The 20,393-nt window shown below is 34.1% G+C and overlaps 3 protein-coding genes and 2 long non-coding RNA genes across 9 annotated transcripts; 2 read left to right on the top strand and 3 right to left on the bottom strand.

The window, feature by feature from the left end:
• On the bottom strand, window positions 99–18,636 carry LOC109351979. The gene is made up of 4 exons (XR_002108310.1): window positions 18,536–18,636; window positions 13,062–13,068; window positions 553–557; window positions 99–108 (listed from the first exon to the last, which is right to left on the bottom strand). It is a non-coding gene; the product is annotated as an uncharacterized LOC109351979 (long non-coding RNA).
• Window positions 900–2,856, bottom strand: LOC109351975 (photosystem II 10 kDa polypeptide, chloroplastic-like). The gene is made up of 5 exons (XM_019593715.1): window positions 2,589–2,856; window positions 2,406–2,464; window positions 2,051–2,106; window positions 1,656–1,708; window positions 900–1,133 (listed from the first exon to the last, which is right to left on the bottom strand). Exons 1-5 carry the CDS (start codon window positions 2,749–2,751, stop codon window positions 1,039–1,041), a joined length of 426 nt encoding a protein of 141 aa, XP_019449260.1. The 5' UTR covers window positions 2,752–2,856; the 3' UTR covers window positions 900–1,038.
• Window positions 4,561–7,491, top strand: LOC109351976. 3 transcript variants are annotated; one of them, XM_019593716.1, is made up of 7 exons: window positions 4,576–4,680; window positions 5,947–6,021; window positions 6,151–6,213; window positions 6,322–6,369; window positions 6,467–6,520; window positions 7,019–7,073; window positions 7,164–7,377. In XM_019593716.1, the coding sequence occupies exons 2-7, from the start codon at window positions 5,968–5,970 to the stop codon at window positions 7,205–7,207; spliced, it is 318 nt and encodes a 105-aa protein (XP_019449261.1). In that variant the 5' UTR covers window positions 4,576–4,680; window positions 5,947–5,967; the 3' UTR covers window positions 7,208–7,377. The 3 variants fall into 3 exon arrangements, with proteins under 3 accessions (XP_019449263.1, XP_019449262.1, XP_019449261.1); XM_019593718.1 differs by lacking the exon at window positions 5,947–6,021 and having other exon boundaries at window positions 4,561–4,680; window positions 6,467–6,513; window positions 7,016–7,073; window positions 7,164–7,491; XM_019593717.1 differs by lacking the exon at window positions 5,947–6,021 and having other exon boundaries at window positions 4,573–4,680; window positions 7,164–7,459.
• On the top strand, window positions 9,254–12,576 carry LOC109351971 (cyclin-dependent kinase A-2-like). Of its 3 annotated transcripts, none has more exons than XM_019593706.1 (7): window positions 9,254–9,401; window positions 9,502–9,765; window positions 9,931–10,048; window positions 10,136–10,306; window positions 11,127–11,290; window positions 11,367–11,505; window positions 11,988–12,576. In XM_019593706.1, exons 1-7 carry the CDS (start codon window positions 9,361–9,363, stop codon window positions 12,144–12,146), a joined length of 1,056 nt encoding a protein of 351 aa, XP_019449251.1. In that variant the 5' UTR covers window positions 9,254–9,360; the 3' UTR covers window positions 12,147–12,576. The 3 variants fall into 3 exon arrangements, with proteins under 3 accessions (XP_019449251.1, XP_019449252.1, XP_019449254.1); XM_019593707.1 differs by lacking the exon at window positions 11,988–12,576 and adding an exon at window positions 11,800–11,856; XM_019593709.1 differs by lacking the exon at window positions 11,988–12,576 and having other exon boundaries at window positions 11,375–11,497.
• Window positions 14,939–18,266, bottom strand: LOC109351978. The gene is made up of 3 exons (XR_002108309.1): window positions 17,653–18,266; window positions 15,588–17,210; window positions 14,939–15,133 (listed from the first exon to the last, which is right to left on the bottom strand). It is a non-coding gene; the product is annotated as an uncharacterized LOC109351978 (long non-coding RNA).

Here is a 20,393-nt window from a genome sequence, read left to right as displayed (position 1 = left end):
CATCAAGTCATTTTTGTCAGTGGGTTCAACTTGATGTATTATCATTTAATTACTCGCCACCCAAAATGTTGTGGCATAAACATGGCAGGTAGCTCTACAATTGCACGGCTCCCAATTTAGTTCATGGAGTATATACTAAGAAAAATGACCTCACTCTATCATTGGAGCAATGTACATGACATGCCTGAGACTAAACACAATCCTGTGTTTGTTGGGGTTTCAAAGTTCAAGCCTCTCATTAGAGTAACCTTGTGGTGATTCTGTAGAAGAAGAGCGTGTATGATAGGACCGGAAATGCGATGTGGCTGGCCAATGGTGGCTGGCCAACACTGATAGGAGTGGTGGCCGGCTGGCATAAAAGCAGTAGTCTAAACAACACTGCTGGTCTAAGTGATTCCTAAACAACTATTAACATGAATCTATTATTCAGGGTACCCCAAGCCATAGATTAGCATGAATTATCAGAGAATATGCAAGAATATTTTTCTTAAGTGATTTATTATGTTTCATATTTGTGATAACTTTCTTTAAAGTGGATGATTATAAATGTACATCAACTTAATGTGATCCCTAAATCCCAATTTGGTTTTCTAAAAATTCTGAGAACATGAATTTGGTGTTAAAACTTTTACGGTGTGCCTAAACCTACGTATACAAACTATTGGCTTTCATAATTTACTGAAAACTGATGGATGAGTACGGAAAGATTTAACAAATATTTTATTCTTGAACACCAATTGTGCAAGTCTAGAAATTAGAATAGTTTTTAATGATTATTTCATGACAAGTTTGATTAGGCTTTCACTGTTCTATACATTTCTGTCCACATTTTGAAACACCTATATATTTTGGGTAAACCCAGAGAGGAAAAAATTGACACTAGTTAACTCTGCATGATATTAACAAGTTGCACACACAGAGAGATCCATAATTTTAAGCATAGGAGTTATACCACAAAGTACTTGAACAATTCATTTATTTGTAGACAGATGCATGGAAAAAGCTATAGGTAAATTACAATTATCCATTTGAGAAAATCTACTGCGACAAAGCACTGGTGTTGTACACAAGAAGTGCGCTCCCAGCTAGAAGACCGAGTAGAGTTATAGCCCAGAGAGCCAAGCCAGTTGTTCCTGCATGCATTCATCAAATTCATTATCAACCATAAAAAAAACAAAAGGGAGAAAATTTACTTACTTTAAGAGTAAGTTAATTTTTTTTTACTAGACATCTTAGTCATCTATCCTATGAAAATCTAATAGTTCACGTGATTTGAATTAGTCAATGGATTTGGATTCCCGAAGTGGATCCACTCTCAAAACAAAATATCAATACTATTTTTTAGTTTATATTATGTTTAAGCCAAAATATCAAGAAAAATGGGATATTAGTTTATAAAAGATTATAATTATACTAAAACTTTTAACACCAAAATTTGAAACAAAATGGGGACTTCCCAGAATACTACTAATGTCTACAAATCCATTACAATAGAGTCAAGTCAAGCATGGTCTCACGTAACTACAGTTTCTATTATCACTAAAATGGTAACATGAAATATAACAAAGTCATACAAAAAATAAGCACAATGATCAAACAAGTAACTTAATAGGTATGTGTTTGTATCTCAAGATTCGAAAGCATGATTTACTTACCTCCAACATAGACATCACCACTTGGAGCCCATTCATCGGTGTTGTAGATAGGACTGCATGATGCATAGCCAAATGGATCAGATGACTTATCATATGATGAAAATAATTAATAGTGAACTTCATATGCAATACATTAAATTGGTGCTTGTGATTTCCTGAATAATATGTTATATGCTTATATGGATTATGAACATGTTTTGCAACTGCAAAACAGTTTGTATTGAACTGTATAATTACTGTAGACTTTAAAGATCTTGACATGCAAACCAAATTTGTCAATCACAAAATAGTAAATTTCATGAATTGATAAAATAAAGTGTCTAAATGGCACATTTTATTTGTGGCTTTGTGAGTGAAGGAAAATTAACATAAGAGTTCTAAAAGATGGAACTTACCTGTATCCATCAACATTAGCACCGTACTTGTCCACAAATTGGTAAACACCCTTTCCCTGAAGTGAAGATTCGAAGTTAGAAAGTATGATATCTTCCAAATAATCCAGAAAGCACTAAAAGATAGCAACTTCAACTAAAACTATAACATGACAACCTATTATATGCAATTATATTCAGAAATTCTTTTTATTTACTTTGTTACTTGACATAACCTACCCTTATTACCATTTATATTTAAAAATAATAGTTCATTAGTCACAAATTGACTATTATAAGTTGTTGTGAGTTTTTCAATATACAAAAGATCATGAAGTCAAACACAACTTTTCCTACAAAATTTTGGTGGAGCACAAACCTTTGCTTTCCTACCAGATGCATCAACTCCTTCCTTGTAGCTCAAACCACCATTAATTCCTAAAAGAGAAACAGAAAAAATAAGAATTAAAAAGAGTTGTATCAAGAGGTTTGAATAATGCACATGCACATATTATACATCATATGCATGTATTTTTTTTATATATCAAAAGTGGTTTTTAACCATAAGGGTTGTCAGTTTTGATCTTCCTCTTGCCACCACTGGCCATAACTTTGAAGGATGAAGTCCTTGCAAGAGAGGGAAGCCCTCTAACTGGTGATAATTTCTGAGCAGTGAAAGGAACTGGTTTTATGGTCACAGAAGCCATGACTGAAGAAGATGCCATTTTCAAGTGAGATTTCTAGCTTTAGCTTCTACTTGTGCTTATGATCCTAATGCTTTTGTGTTATGTTCAAGTGTACTCATGTTCCTCAAATAAAAAGGTAGCAGTAATAGTATCAAGAAGATAGTAATAATCGAATATGTGCCACGTGGCATGGAATTTACTGGAGGAATCGTGATTGCGATATGATATGGTAAAACATTATCCAAGTGAAATGAAATTCCTCACACCACATTAAAAAATAGAATGTAAAGTTTATGCACTATTAATATAAAAATTTACATATATTTAGTATATGATTTATTGATGATTTGAATTTTATTTTTGAAGAACCAATAATTAAATATAAATGATAAATAATACAATAATAATATATAAAACATAAACACAAGGGAATGTATTTGATTGTAGGATCGTTTTAGCTTGAAATTAAGAGCTTTATAAATCAGAATTCGGTTTTGGTATTGACAGAGAATTTTATGATAGATTTGTGGGGGAAAATAGAAAAGATATGAAGATGGAGACGCCACAAGCTTAAGAGCTTGATAAGTCTATGATATTCACCAAAAGGAATGATCTTTGATAAGAATTTAGACGTCACACTAAGAGGGTGATGAGTTTTAGAACGCCACAAGAATAAGGGTCTTGATAAGTTCGAATTAAGGAGCTTTGACTCAACTTTAGGAATCCAATCCAATTTTTCTAAAAAACAAACTTAACTTTTATTAATGATCAAATAAAATATAAATAGGTAATTTGCCTTGCTGAATAAAGATAAGACTAAGATAGAATCATAATTCTCTTCTAATAAACAAAATATAATTCCTAATTAATCATGTAGATAAGATCTTAACTGATTATGTGCATCAAATTAGGTTGGTTGAGTTGAAATTGCTTGCTTGACTTGGTTTCCACGTTTTTGTTTGATCTCCAATGTCAAAGTTTGCCAAATTGAATTTGACTTCTGACTGACTGAATTGTGATGATTAAATCAACTTAATTTTCACATTATCTCTAAGCAAGAATATAAGATTAATTCTCATAAATCAAACATGCTAGATTTTAGATCTTTATTTCCACATTATCTTTTTTAATTAACTTCTCAACTCATATTACATGAATAATTGAATTAAACACTTGAATATTTAAATGAAATAACTCATAAGACAGAATTAAATCCTAACACTACCCATGAGAATAAATTATCATTTATTAAACTTAAGCAAATAAATAAACTAAAAACTTTCATAATTTCCTTCCAAAAATATGAACTCCAAGTGACTCTCCTAATTATAAGATTGTCCTCAATAAATCATAAGTTGTACATTTAGTTTACACAAATAGTTTGATCGAGTAATGAAATGACTATTAATATGAAGTCAAACATGAATATATTTTAAATATTCCATAGTTCGAATTAATAAAATCAACATCTCTTAAAGTTCCAATAGTTTGTGGTTGAATAATTCGAATTAGAACTCTTTGAAGATGGTGAATGATGTTCCACTAGAAAATAATGTTTTAGGCACTAGAAATATATAATATATAGTTATATACCTTGATGCACACCAATTTATTTTTCAAATGTATATAAAATTTGTTATTTAAAATAAAAATCAAATATAATAAAGATTATTAAATCTAGAACTTACAGTGTAAAGCTGTATATACAATCAGTGTATTATCTATATTCATTTACATTACTTTTTTTTCTGAAGAAAGTTATTGATGATTGAAAATGAATATTGAATGATATAATAACAGTCAGTGTATACATCATTTTCTCTATAATAAAATATATGAACCATGCGATCTAAGACAACGGCAAGACCGCAAGAGGATCATTGCAGATAGATTGAAAAGCTAAAAACATTGGGTCATTGATTGTCATTCGGAGCCACCGTTGATTCCGATTGCGGGCCCACTGCTCCGGTGAGTTCTCTTTCCTTGGATCTGCTATTTCCCTTTCACCATCTCAGTGATTTATTTTTTGAATGTTTTCTCTTTTGGGTTTTCAAATCTAAAGCATTAGTTTAAAGTTTCTGTTCAATTAAAAAAAACTATGCTAATTTGATGATTCAGATTCCATAGTTTAACCAATTATGCTTTTATGTGTCTGGAGGCAAGTGTTGATTGGTGTTGGGTATTGAGCTTCAGAATCAATGTTTTAATGTTAAAGTTTGTTTTTATGCATACAGAGCTTCGCACTTGTGTTTTTTGTATGTTAATTTGTACAGTGTTTTGCAATTACTTAATGTTAATGATGAGATAGATTTGCTATCGTGTGGTGCCCAGTTAACTTTCGACTTATTCGGATCTCACACCATCTTGTTTTCTGTTGCCGGTCTCGATTTGGAAATTGTTTTGGTCTCTTTGATTGCAATTTTTGCCTGTCACTTGTAATCTTGGCAATGTTTCATTGAGGAAGTGATGTTTTTTTGTGGAGCCTGTGTAATATGATCAGTCTCACTTGCTAAGGATTGACTATTGTTTCAGCGTCCCTGTAAACTGCTTAATGTGTGTGTGTGTGTGTTTAATCTGGTGATAGCGCTTACGTTGTACAATAGTTTTATGATTTTCCAAAACATTCCTGTGCAGTTGATGTGAGGATCAGGGTACGCTTCCCTTATAGCATCATTCTATTCTATAAAAGATGGTAGAATCTTACAATAGATCAATTGGGCATGTATGGAGAAGACACGTTGAAGTCTCAGTAAGGAGAGTAAATCATATGGGGGTAACCTATAATTAGAGGTAGAGAGAATGAGAGATCATGAAAAACTATAGGGGAGTGAAAGTGTGAAACTATTACGAAGGACTATTGTAAGTGGTTTGCCTGTAAGCGTGATTTTCGATCGGACATTATGTTGTTGGTTGGTCCATATAGCCGATCACTATTCAGCCAATGCCCAAACAAACTCTTCCTTGTTTCACTAACAAATTTAATGGTTTGATGTTTATGGGATTGAACTGATTTACCTTGTCTGTGTCATGAAATGAGTTTGATTGTGATGGCTATGATGATGATGATGATATTGGTTCAAATTCGTATTTCAATGAGGGGGAAACTAGTTTGTGGCGTTTTGTGCAGTCTGAACAGATTTGCAACTATTATTATAGTCTGAAGCTTATTAACAACTGTGGCATTTCATGTAGTTGAAAGTTATATTCTAAATTTGCCTGTTATTGGAGCTACAGTTTAAGAAAGAACAAGGACAGATGGATGTAAATGTGCCCGACGAGTCAGCTAAAATGCCTTCATCCGAGCATCAGGTTTTATGCAGATCTTGTCTTCCTTCATATAAGTGATTTTGTGCAAGATTATTTCCTTACTTCAATATTTTTTTTCCCTACCAGTATAATTTCATATAATGTGTCTATTTCTCTTCATAAATCTTTTAGGAGGTAGCCGTAAAGAAAAAATATGGAGGAATTATGCCCAAAAAGCCACCACTCATATCTAAGGTACATGCATCGGTGTTTGTTTACATTTCTTTGTAACTTCAGTTTATGAAATCAATATGACTCATTCCCATGAAAATATAGTGATTTTTGCTCTCCATTTTATGGCAGGATCACGAACGTGCATACTTCGATTCTGCTGATTGGGCACTTGGAAAGGTACTTCTGGAAAACACACCTGTGTAGTAATTACATTGAAGTAGAATATTTACAAATTGATTTCTTAACTCTCTTTTGTACCATCCACATGAAACAGCAAGGTGTTCAGAAACCTAAGGGACCTCTCGAGGCCCTTCGGCCTAAATTACAGGTATTTAACTGTTACAGTAATACTCTCATGTCCGAACTTCATAGATAATTACAATGCTTTTTTGAGCTTGACAATCATAACAGTTATTCTTCTGTTGTCTAAAAGGCATGCTAGTTGATGTTCTTTGACTTTTTTGAATTGTATTTTGTTAAAATGTGTGATTTGATTTTTGCTAAACCCTCCAAACCAAGTGAAAGAGAGAAATCAATTGAACTGTTAGCTTAGCTTAGCTATTGACCTATTGCTAAATTTGAAGTGTTCGGGAGGAATGTTAGCAGCTCATTCACTACTTTTAAGTTTTAACACGCGCCACTTGTTATTTAGAATATGATTTAAAAATAGGAGTATGAGATGTGACAGAACAAGAAAGTGCGAAAAAGTGTGTTGCTAGCATTTTGCTTCCCAACTTATTGCGGAGCGTAGCATTATTGGAACAAACAAATGTTGTGTTAAAATAACTGAGTACAAGTGTAGAATCATTCTCTTTTGATGTTTCAGCCAACACAGCAGCAGACACGTTACCGGAAATCTCCTCATGCTCCTTCGGACGAAGGTATGTTTTTCGGCAAATATATCTTTCTGTCTCCCTTATCTCAAGTTCTTCAGAGTAAAACTAAATTGTCATGTGTTTTCTGTTTTATAGAAGGGGGAAGTGTTCATGCTGAGGATGCACCTTCCAATGAGTAATCAGCACTCAATATTTTCTTCATGTGCTGCTATTGTTCTGCCATTTAACCCCAAAAAATGATTACGTATTCACATTAGCATAAGACTGTTGTATTTGACCACCAGCTATTATGTTTTTTCCACCCTCTCATTATATGACTTTTGTTTAAAAGGAAAAAAAAGTGAAAATTGAAAAACGTTGTCTTACAATGGGTTCAATTTGGTTACTCATAACTTTAATATCTAAATTTGGTTACTCATTTGCATCATGCCATGATGTGAAAGCGTTAAGCTCCACGATAAGTGAACTCATGTTTCCCTACTTGTGATTTAAAATTTCTCAAGGTCTATCTTTGTTTAATAACTTAATTTAATTGTCTCTTCTCAAATTATGGCAACAATCTTCAAAATTCTACTCATACATTTGCGTTAATTATTTTCTTCTTCATTACACGCGCATGATTCTTTTATCGTTATTGTTTTCCCAATCCCAATATATCCTGCTTACCTAATTATTTAATTAATTTTTAATAAATAAATTGAGTACATTTAATTAATCCTAATAAAATGACATCTGGGATGTCGTATTGAACAAACGGTCCACAATGACAGGATGTCAGTGACTTTCCCAACCTAAGGTGACATCTGGGATATCAAAAGTTTTCAATGTACTGTGACCACATCTAGTGTGCGAGTAATTTATGTTACTCCATGTGTCAATATGTATGATTGGATAAAAAAATATTTAATAATTATAATTTTAACTTAAATAAATTTTTTTTAACTATTCAAAATTGATGGTACATAGAGTAGTATAAAAAGTGAAGCAACATATGTGCTCCTTTTTGTACCAACCAAATATAGGAGAATATACTTTATGACATTTTAATATGAAAGATCATGCTTAAAAAGGTGATGAAATTTTTGTTAAGAATGCATAGTGCTTAATTATGTTACATAGTTATAATGTTTAACTTGCTGAAAAAATGTTGTAACTTATAAAGTGAATACTATAGGAGGCTATGATGTAATAAACAAAGGTCTATTATCTACAAAAAAAATATACATAAAATTGCATCATTGAAGAACGAATTCATTCAAACATAGTTTCCCTCTATAAAATATTAGGCGATTAATATCTAATCATCAGTAACATTGGAACCACAAATCTGAAACTAGGATTGCCCATAGCGAAAGATATGCGAGGGGATGTGGCGGTTCAAGCAAAACGAAGGAGAACTGTGATAGTGTTTGTTGGGTCCAGAATGGAGGCAACTAGTAGAATTATTTGTTGTCGACAGTGGTGAAAGTGCCATGGTGGAGGAAGACAGTGTGGTAGGGGGTGGTGATGTAAGTGTTAGACTCTTCTAGAGGAAGATGTAAAGGAGTTAAGGAGGAAGTGACATTGTTTTATAGAGTTGACACTTGACTCACGTTGTGATGTTATGTACATCTGAATAAAGATATATTTATTTAAATAAAATAAAATATTTTAGGTTAATTAAAAAAGTTAAAAGTTTATTATTTTTTAGTTCTTGCTTTATTATTACTAGTGTGTGTCGGTCAATATTACATGGTACTACGTATTCAATTTTTATATATTTTATTTTTAGAATTAGAATGAATTTGTTATAATTTTTTTGTATTTATGATAATTTCCAATTTAATGTGAAAGATATAGTTAATTAATGTGTTGGTGGTGTTTATTTATGATTATATGGTCTTTTTGTAAAAATTAAATAATGTGAAGGGCAAAATAAGAAATAGAAATTACACCATGGTGGAAATTACACCATATTTTGCCTTTATATATAGTATAGATATGATTTGATAAATAAGACATCTTTCTATACTAAGTTTTTTCTGAAAATAAAGTAGTTGTCCCAAAGTGTGTACTTCTCCATGAGATTTAATAAATAATATAAAAATATTATTTTTAATTTTTATAATTTTCTTACAATGGGTTAGACAGTACAACGTGGCAGGGGCCTACTTCGTAACCGTAAAGTTTGTTATTCTTTGGCGGGAAATGTCATCCTTAATAGTTGAAGAACAACAGTATCAGTAGCCGTTCACACTTTCCGAATTCCTCTTCCGTTCTCATCAATTCTCACCCCCCCTCTCTCTCTCTATTATCTTTTCGATTCTTTCTCTGATTCCGCTTCCATTCAAGAATGGCAGAAGAAATCGTAGACGCAAATTCCTCTCATAACCTGTAAGTAGTTGATCTCATCACACTTCCTCTAATTTCTCGATTTCAAATATTTTTTCTTATTCGATTTCATTCTCTGATCTTGCAAGTTCTATTCAACCAGGTTCACACGCCTGGTAGAACGCACGCTCTTTCGTCGTCCTCCTCTCCCAAGCAAAAGACACGATTATGAAGAATGCTGCTACGAGGTTATGGAGACTCTCGGAGAAGGCGGTTTCGGCCGTGTTTATAAGTGCAAACATATGAGAACCGGTGAAATCGTCGCCATTAAGCAGATCGATTTTCGACACGATAGGAATGCCGTTCCATCTTTCCTCATCAGAGAAGTCTCGCTCCTTCGAGAACTCAAACATGACAACATTGTCCGGTACACTGCATCAATCTTGAATTATTTTGCTTAGATTCTTTATTTTATCTGCAACGGATTCACTTCAATTCTTCAATTCCTTATGTATCAGATGCATAAATCTTGGACTCTTTTTATCTTTATGTGCAATCGCTCACTTAAAATTTTCAATGCTTTATGTGTCAGTTTGTTGAATGTGTCGAGCAAGGAAACATATGTTAGCCTCGTTTTTGAGCTTCTTGATGAAGATCTTGGTCGCTATATCAGGCGTAACCGTGGCGTTAAAGATCCTCGGATTAGAAAGGTATACAAGAAGATTTTCAACTTTATAAATAATAATAATGATAATAGGATTTTAATACTGACACGGTTTTGGTTCATGTTGTTGAAGAGCTTTATGCAGCAAATACTCACTGGTCTGGCACACTGTCACGCGCAGAAGATTCTGCACAGAGATCTGAAACCCACGAATTTGCTGATCGATAATTCTAAAATGATGATCAAGATTGCTGATTTTGGTTTGGCTAGAGAATTTGGAGGAGACATGCTACTAACTAGACGTGTATGATGCTGAATGCTGAACCTTTTCCTTATGTCGTTTTTACATTTTTTACACTGTCACAGATATATAGTTATGCACAATATGAATTAGATATTATAGGCTGATGTGAGAATGTGGATAAATATTAAGATAATCTCATCTACTGAGTTAAGGTACACGTCAGGAATGAAAAATGAGTGTGAATATTGCACGAGTGTTGATTTATATTATACAAATAGTGAATTCTTTAGTTTTAATTCAATCATCATTTTGGATAAGCCAACTTGAATAGATAATAACTTAGTGCTGACTATTTGGAACATTAAGATCTCTGACTTTTGGATTTATGAGATAAATAAGTATGCAGTTGTAGGATTGGTGTTTATATCAAATTTTCAAGTTTTATCCTTTTACTCTTTAGATTTTGGTGTAACTTTGTTTTATAGCAAAAGATCACCTGTTGTAATTGTTACAAGTCACAAATCCCTCACAACTTTCTGTCGTTATTATTCTATTTTTAATTATAGTCATTGCATCACAATGTGAACATTATCATTGTATATAGTCATTGCATCACAATATTAGAGAACAACAGAAAAAATAGTACCCCGTATGATATCATATGGGATACATACTGTTGATGTCAAAATAAATTATTTCCTGTTTTTATAACTTTTTCAATATCAATACCTACTCTTCAACACATTTGTTATTGGCTCTCATCCTATCATAAAAAATAGTGACGGTGTCTATTAAAATGTTGTGCTAGTAAGAAATAATATATTCTTCTATTTGGTAATGGGTATTGGGAGCTCACAAGTTCACTCTTAACTCTTGACAGCCTGCAACTCGCTATTACAGGGCACCTGAAATTTTGCTTGACTCCCGTGAATATTCAACTGCAGTTGATTTGTGGTCTGTTGGCTGTATATTTGGTGAGATGGTAACTGGACGGCCTATATTCGGAACTGGTAATTGTTTTGATGAATTAGAGGCGATTTTCAGGTATGTGGCCTATATATAAACAATTTAGTTGTCTTCTTGCTTGCAATCGAACCAATAAGGATTTTCTATATGAAAGAATGTTAGGGACCCCCACTGAGGATACGTGGCCGCAAGTCTCAAAATTTACTCACCTTCAATCCTATGCCAAATTTCATCCAATGGACCTGTCAACTATTTTTGCTGATCTTGAACCACAAGGCCTTCATCTTCTTAAAGTGAGTTTCATTTGCTCCATAATTTGGCTTTTGTTACATTGGAGGTCTCGATGACCTGGTGTGAGGAGGGGAATAATAGGCCAAAATGCATGTTAAATTCGATCTTAGGATCAAGAAATCCCTGTAGGGCTTGACTGATACCACTAGAGTTAACGCATGTGGGCTCATCTACCCTGTGAATGCATATGCAATGGTATATACTATTCGATCTCATCCTATTCTAAATCCATGCTAAACATTGTCTAGCAATACATGAGCTTCTGTTAGAACAATTCCTTTAATTTTGACTTTGAGGGTGACATTATCTTGAGGAGTTAACTACTGCTTGTCCAACCCAAGGAATAAATTTAAAAGAAAAGACCGTTTCATTCTATATCCCTGGCTCTCCCTTGCTTTTTGCTTAGAATGCAAGGAAAGAAAACCATTATTGCTACTTGCTAGCAGAGTGTTTCCTTTTTATGCTCCGTTTCTTTTCTTGGTAGATGTTGCTTTGCCCGGATCCAAAAAGAAGGCCTTCTGTCGAAGGTGCTCTGAAGCATGCTTACTTTAATGATCTCCCTGAGCATCGTAGAAGGTATCGTCTTATACTGCTCTCTTATGTTATCTTAAATCACTGCCTGCGTCTAACCATCTTCGAATAAAAGGGTTCATTTTCAAGGCAAGTTGTAGGGACACATTAAAAATAATTTAAAAAGGCATTACTTATTGAATATTTCCTATTTTGTAGGTAGAAAAAACAAAGTGAAGTCCTGGGCAGGGGGAGCAGAACAAGTTTTGTAGTCAACCTACCACCCTTCTGGCCTTCTGTTTCAAGACTATTATATCTACTTTTGGCCCACTTTTATATTTTAACGTGGTAGTTTTGTAGAGCATAACGGTTTCTGTTAAAATGGATGGAAAACAAGTGATCCAGAAGATTAAGAAACAATAGTGTGCTTTGGAACACATTTGAGAGTGATAACCAGAATTTAGTACGTTGAGGAATCAACCTGATTTCTTTTGCCATCAACATGTGTCTATCCTAGCTACATATTACGTTGCAATTTTATTCTTAATCATTTTGGCTCTTGTCTTCAAAAATGGTTTGTGAATATTCTTCTTTTATACTTCTAGAATTTATTTTGTTTGGTAAGAACTATTTGTTCAATAATTCATATACTTCTATTATTTCTTAGTCTTTCAAAGGTCTGATTTTCTTTATGGCATCAAGTGTACATTAATATATCTTGAAACTTTTTACCAACACGTTTGAACAATATCTTCATATGCCAGTATGTATTAAAACCTTATCTTATATTGATTGCCATGTACTGATTTCAGTCAGTCTGAAGGAGGTTCAACAATGTCTACAATATTATCAATCATGTACTGATCTAAAATCTAATAATTTGTTATTCATCATGCTGGAACCACAAATACGTGTTGCTGCTGGACTTGAAAGATTTCAAATTCTTTTGCAGTTTGAAGAACATATTAATTTAAATAAAGGTAAGTTTCTGAAAGAAACCTAATATTTTTAAATTGCATCTGAATTGTTTGTTTCAGTTCAGGACCACTTTGACCCTGCCACACTTACCTTCGTCAAATGGAAGAGTGCATGCAGCTTCACTAGAGAATGTGATTTCATGTACTCCAAATAGTTTGCCGGTGTTGTATTTGGCCTGCTCCAAATAGTTTGCTGCCTAAAGGTACAGTTTTTGAAGAAATTAACAATGTTTTAAGAATGGCGGCACTACAAGTGGTTGAGGAGAGAAGTTATAAATTATTCAAAACTTGAACATACTCACTCACTTTCATCACTGTTCGAAGAACAAATATAGAACTACAGATTTTGGACACCTTCTGGATATATTAATACACTATATCATACATGTTAGAACAAAGAGAGGACTTTGTAGTATGAATTGAAAAACCTAAGCCCAACAGAATTTTTATTTTTTGCTAAGTGTTTATCATGTCAATATAAGCTTGACACACGTGTTGACCAAGTTAAGATGATTGTTGCTAGCATTTACGGGACGAGGAGAGAGAACTAGTCAATGTGACTGTTGGTTGTATCTTGGCCGTTAGATCTTGAGATATTTTTCTGGGCCGTTGAGTTGACATGGCTGTTGACGGTCTCCGCCTAATAAATAAAGGCTTCCTTGTTAAGAAAAATTGTACTAGTTGAAAGCATTTCCTCAATTTTTCTTCCCCCCTCTCTACAGAAACATTTTCAGGTTCCTTTTCCTTCTTTCTTTATGTGTTACTAGAATTGGCATTGGTGGCCAAATATTATGGGTATTTTGACAATTGATACAAGTAAACACCATATTTTGGATATTTTGAGAATTGACACTGATAGTTAGAGATTATGAGTATTTTGAGAATTGACACTCGTAACTGCCATATTGTGGGAACTTCGAGAATCGACACGGGTTGCCATATTGCGGGAAATTCAAAATTGGCACGGGTAGCCATATTATGGATATTTTGAGAATTGAAACTGGTAGTCACGATATTGTGGGTATTTCGAGAATTTACACTGATAACGTCATATTGTGGGCATTTCGAGAATTGATACTGGTAGTCACAATATTGTGGGTATTTCGAAAATTGATACTGGTAGTCGCGAGCAATATTGTGGGTATTTCGAGAATTGACACTAATAATGTCATATTGTGGGAATTTCGAGAATTGACACTAGTAACGTCATATTGTGGGAATTTCGAAAATTGACACTAATAACGCCATATTGTGGGAATTTCGAGAAATTACACTAGTAGCCGCTATATTGTGAGTGTATTTGAGATTGATTCTTACTATACAATAAAAATATGGAATAGAGAAATGAGCTTTTTTATTGTGGGGACAAGATGATTTATAGTTTGCTGAACATTTTGAGCAGTGTCATAAAATATATTAAAGAAATCAACATGTTCGTGATTCAACCATTAATATATCTTCAGTGTCATATTTAATTGTTGCAAGTCATTAACAAAATTACATTAACTCTGAAATGGAAGAACCAAATATGACAACCTGTTCAACTTACTGCTAAAGAGAGAAATACTAAAAGTGCTGTTTTAATCAAGGACATTTTGTCCATATTTGTTTTTATGAGGATACCAAATTTCCTTTCTTAAGTAAAAGTGAACATTCTTCACAGTCATGACATGCTAGCAGGACATGTAAACATAATCAAGATATTTCCATTCATTAATTTATATATACTAGTTTGATTGTTATACACTATGCAAAAAGCAAAGCTATCATTTTTTACTAACTATAATCATGGTAGAATGATCAACATAGAAATCAAAATTAAACAAAAGGAAAATTCTGTCCAAGTGAAAGGACCTCATTGGTAACTTCATCAAGGGACTCAAGCAGCTATGTGGATAGTACTTTCTCCTCCTGGAATGTTTCACTTTCATCTGATGGATCTAGATGGAAGAGGAAAGAAAATGAAAAGGAAATTTAGTATAAAAGAATGGTGAAAGATAAAGATGATGCAATTATAAAGCAGAAAAGAAAGACTCAAACTGGAATATCACAATTTTTTACCAGGGATGAACTCACTACAGTTCTCACTTTTCTATTTCTTCCAAGTGCAAGATGATTTAGAACACAAGTGGTTCTTTTTTTTCTAACAAAAGGACAATCATGAGCAGAAACTCATCTTTTCCCCATGTATCCAACTATTGCTAGGCAGTTTGCCAGATTCAGCATGCCAAAAACTACTGAAGTATAATCTCATGATGTGTTAGACAATCTACGTCATGTATAAGGCTCTACTGGATTACCAGATAGGCCAAAAGATCAAAGTTCAATCATGAGAGCAGCAAGACAGTTATCAATGCAGTGCTGCACTTTTACAATGGATACAAGCAAAGCAATCTTTTTTTGGGTATCTCACAGGTATCTCGCACCGGAGGCAATCCTGTCCGAGCCGGGAACATCCACAGGTACGTAGGGCTAACTCTCCCAACGAGCATTTTTTCCATCCGCAAGACTCGAACCCGGGTTCTTGCTTAAGGGGACTCAAGCATGTACCACTTGAACCAACGCCCGTTGGTACAAGCAAAGCAATCTGAATTAACTATAAGTAAAGACTTTTCTCTTCACCTGATAATCATATTCATATATAGATGGAGCAGTAGGTTTCATTTCCGCAGGTGCCACAGATCTACTTGCTTCTGATTTTCCATAAGACAAATAAGCAAAAATGTATTGAAAGGTAATAATAATAATCTTGTCCATGCTGGGGCAAGAAAGCTACTCAGCTACAAATATCACCTAGTTCAGTGCAAACCCAGCTAAAACTCCAAATACTTGTACAGTTAGTTGTACCTCACTCAATTGATAGTGCTGGTTGAACTGATGCCATGAGTAGCTGCATTGTCCACCATGGTTCTTGGTCGCTTCTGGTACCAGGTTGCTATGTTCAGAATCTTGACTATTCCGAGAGTATATACTTTCTATAATCAAGGAGAAGACCAAGTTGTTTGTGTAGATTTATAACTAGTAAATTACAACAAAAGCTCCGCCCTCCAGAGTCTAGACTCTGTAAATGTAACAAGTAACTGACATTTCTCTATCAAACAATCTAGATAATAAGCCCAAGCATGCCATTAGTTGTCTCAGATTAATAAGGCACAAAAACAAAAGCACCTAAATATGATTAGAGAAAAATATGATGATTAAAGAAACAAAGGAAATTGAATGGAGTCTTAGAGCTCAGCCCATGCCTGGATGATGGTTCTGGCAGATTAGCTAGCCCTTTTTCTCTGATTATGTTATTGTCAGATGTGAGGGTAATGTGAATAGATATGATGTATTTTAGAATATCTCTACTAGAAACTTAGCTAAAATGTTTCCACTTTGAGTTTCTGTTGCACAAGTGCTTGTCACACAACAGCAGCAATTACAAAGTAACACCAAATAGGGACAAGTTTCGCAACATTTTGATACTTTCAGATTGAAAAATCAATCTGATTTATTTCCTACCTTTTCCTCAATGAGAAAATGGATCAGATTCTACAGGATCAAACCTGTGGGACTTAAGGAATGAGGGAAGAAAATCAAATATATATATATATAAAAAAGTAAACAAGTAAATAGCAGAGACACTTCGCAAAAGCTGTGATTTCATTAGCATTTACAAAACTTACTGGCATAGTATTAATGATTATGCCAGAACTAATGATCAGATAAACAAGGATCAGTTGACCAAAACAAACTTAGGTGGAAAGTGATCGTTGTAACTTTATAATGTCAAAATGGGTGGAAAGTGGAAAGTGATGGCCTCCCAAAACAAAATCAATAGCAGTATAGAATGACCAAAAAAGTATATAAAAAAGAAAAAAACGGGATATAGAAGGTAAGCTCACTACTTAAAAGTATCCCCCATCCGCGATTAACAACAACAATTTTACAATATAATGCCAAACGAGTGAAAAAACAACTTCACAGCAGTGGCATTAATATGTAGAGATATGACCAAAAGATGTATGAAGATTTTAAAAAATGCAGAGAGAAAAAAATGAAGGGATTCACAAAACGAATAAGAAGGACAAAAAACTGATTTTGTTGTGTATAAAACCATACTAAGAGCTTCCTATGCCAACTCATGTAAAAACTGGAAGGCTGATTTCTCAAGAAGCTCATCTGGTGGTTTCATGTCTGAGAAACTCATCAATTGCAGTGATGTAGAGAGACCATAACTGCAAATTGAATGTGGAAATCGGAAGTTTATTAAAAAAGCACATGCATAATCACACAAAGCGACCAAGGTTTAATAGCCCAGGAGATGTGATAAAGGTACCTATGGCTAAAAACAAACTACGTTAGTTGTGTTAATAGGTTATAACACAACAACCAAATGCCCCTAAATCCCAACCCCACAAATAACCAGTTCCAATGACCCTTAAATTTTTTCCTTCTCCTAGTCCTAAAATCTTGATACCATGTTCATAGAAAACTAAAAAAAATTCAGGTGACACCTATTCCTCACAAAAAATGCCAAAAGCCTATTACAAATATTCCAAGCAGTTTCACGCTCATTCAAGGTTTTCAAACTCAAGTCAACGTTAATAAACGTTTATTACATATGCAGTAACATAGCAGTGTTGCCATTCTGCAAAGGATGCCAAAACTAAGCAACACTGAAGTAATCACTTTTCTTCAAACCCAGTAATTATTATATCTATAGCAGTAAATTTAGATCTGAGATAGGTCACAACAATTATGCTTCTAATTAACATCCAGGAACAACAACAAAAACGAACAATTTATGAACTGGACCACGAACAATCGGACAACAAACATTGATAGTGACCAAACCCTAAAAGATGAAATAAATTGCGAAAGGAAGAGAAGAGTTGTGAGAGAAAAAAATTTGGACCATTTCTCGATTTGTGCGTGTCATCCTTGCGCAGGGGCCATGCTAATCTTCTCTGTATCGTTCCAATTTTATCAGATGTCCCCGAAGGGACATACCCTGTTGCATGCTTCTCTTATATAAATACTTTCTTTATCATCCAAATAAACAGTGTGGGACATAGGAATGTGAAAATATTGGAGTGCGTAAAGAAGGGCAAACTTTGCTGCCCCTGTAGTCTTAGATTAGATGACTTATAAAGGGAAAACCCAAGTCACATGGAATAACCTCAAAAGAGGGATGGTCCAGAACCAGCTTGATAAATATATAATTAACTTTTAGTTCCCTTCTTAAACTTTCCAAAACTCTATAATTAAGTCGTGTCTCTATACTATACCTTGACCTTGCAGCACCTGATTCTCAAATAACTTGAAGAAAAAAGGTGATGGTTCAAGCAGCCAGGCTCACCAGGTCATAATGGACTGGTAGTGCTGCAGCCTGTTATCCCTCCACTGTTGAGAGCCAGAGGTTATCGCTGCTCTGTGAAGCCAGCCTCACGCTGTGTCCTCTAGTCTAGGACCCATGAGACCTGTGCCTTAGCTCAGGTCACATGAATCAACTCTCAACTTGGAGTGGGCAAGCCAATCATAATGCACTCAACAGTCCAACCAGACAAGCCATGGAACTGTTCCATCACCTTGATGCCCCCACTTGGGTTACAAGCTGGTGTTAATCAACTCGGCAAACTGAGATGCTTGTCAGAAGCTTTATAAATATTAGAATGAGTCACATTGTGGTCGATGTGGGACAAGATAATGCAAAGATGGCTAGAACAACAAACTACACTTTAAGGCAAATACTATAATTTGGTATTTTGGTTTTGATATAATAATTGTTAGACTTTGGCTGTCTTCTTGCATTAAAACGAAAACCACACAAAGAGCTATAGGGCCCATTCAGGTTTAACTGATTATGCTGTTATCTACAACAATACACAGAAGCTGATGACTATAGTTTAATGAATATATTGCATGCATAAGCTATTTTAATTTGATAAGGTGATTGTTCCTCTGCTGTTTTTCTTATAGGATAGCTTTTGTTTAAATGTCTATTACAACTATCTTCCATGCTAATAGAGAGACATTGAATGTTGATCTACTATGGATCAGTCCTCATCATGGGAAAACCATGTTGACAATTTCCTGACATGGTGATTTATAGTGGTATGCTAAATTGAAACGACCAAAAGGTGACTATTATCTGTGGCAATTGAGTCTGTTCCTCAAGTTTTCCACCCTTTTTACTTTGCTTTTGACAATGATTCGATACATTAGCCTTTAGTCCACTTAAATGCAATTTAGCAAGACATGAGAACATTTGTTCATCATAGAAAAACTATAAAAATCCTTGATCTTGCAGGAATAACAGCAATTTTCAACTTGGAAGAAGAGCTTCATATTAACCATTACCGTACAAAAATGAAATATTATTACTTATAAAGTAGTGAAAAGAGGAGGAGCATGTAGTTATAGTAGTGAAAAAGATAGCACTTATGTGATTATCAAATATGCACGATTTTTAAATAAACAAAAAAGGTGATGGTCCAAGCAAAGTAGTAGTTCTGAAACCTTAGGAAACCGTACTGCATAGTTGAGCATTGACAACAAGAGTAGATTACTGCTTTTTCTTCTAATGTTCTGTTAATCAGCAGAAACTAGTTTGCATCTATATCTACAAACAAAAATTATATGGCTTAAAAAACTGCAACATGATCATTGAGATCCTAAAAATTAATGGCACAATCTTCTTGTATAGATAACATCAAGTTCCACAAAGAAGGTAAGAAAAATCAATGTTTATTCAATAACTTTGTACAATTTAAAAAACAAATAATTAGACCCCAAGGGCAAAAACAAGAAAAGTACAGCAATTAGACACACCCTCCCTAGATAAACTTGGATACAAATTCACATTATTTACTTCACCAATCTGTTCGAACTACATATTTATGTAAAAAATGGGTACAACACAGATTTATGGATCAGTTTTCATGAACAATATTCTTGGCTTTGTGGTGATCTCCAGTCTAATATATATGAGAGATATCACTTGGGAATTCTCAGCTGATGCATTGGTTGTAGCAATTGTATGTGCTGCGATGGGCCTTACTGCGAGTTTTCGCTCCACTTTCCCTCTCTGGACACCCATTCCTGCATATGCCTTGTACCTAGCATCATTAGTTTTGGTTTATAATCTTAAAGAAATTCTGCATTATGTTTAGTGACTCTGAGTTTTGAGCAAGCAGAACAGTTTGACTGATAAGCTGTGAATGCAAAAAAAAAATAGTGTCTATAATTGATACACTCGTCACCTATTGACCTATTGAAGCAGTTAGTCATAATTAATTAATAACTTACTTGTATGACGACAAGGAAAACTAGGCATAAAAACAAGTCCAGTAATTTCGTGGTTGGTTTTGGCTCTCGTTGTCACCTTTTCCATGCGTCAGCCTCATGAGTGAAGACTT

This window comes from Lupinus angustifolius, chromosome LG07, assembly GCF_001865875.1.
Source record: "Lupinus angustifolius cultivar Tanjil chromosome LG07, LupAngTanjil_v1.0, whole genome shotgun sequence".
In the NCBI taxonomy this organism is placed as follows: Eukaryota; Viridiplantae; Streptophyta; class Magnoliopsida; order Fabales; family Fabaceae; genus Lupinus; species Lupinus angustifolius.
The sequence above is the reverse complement of the archived record's forward strand: the minus strand, read 5'-3'. Positions and strand labels throughout refer to the sequence as shown.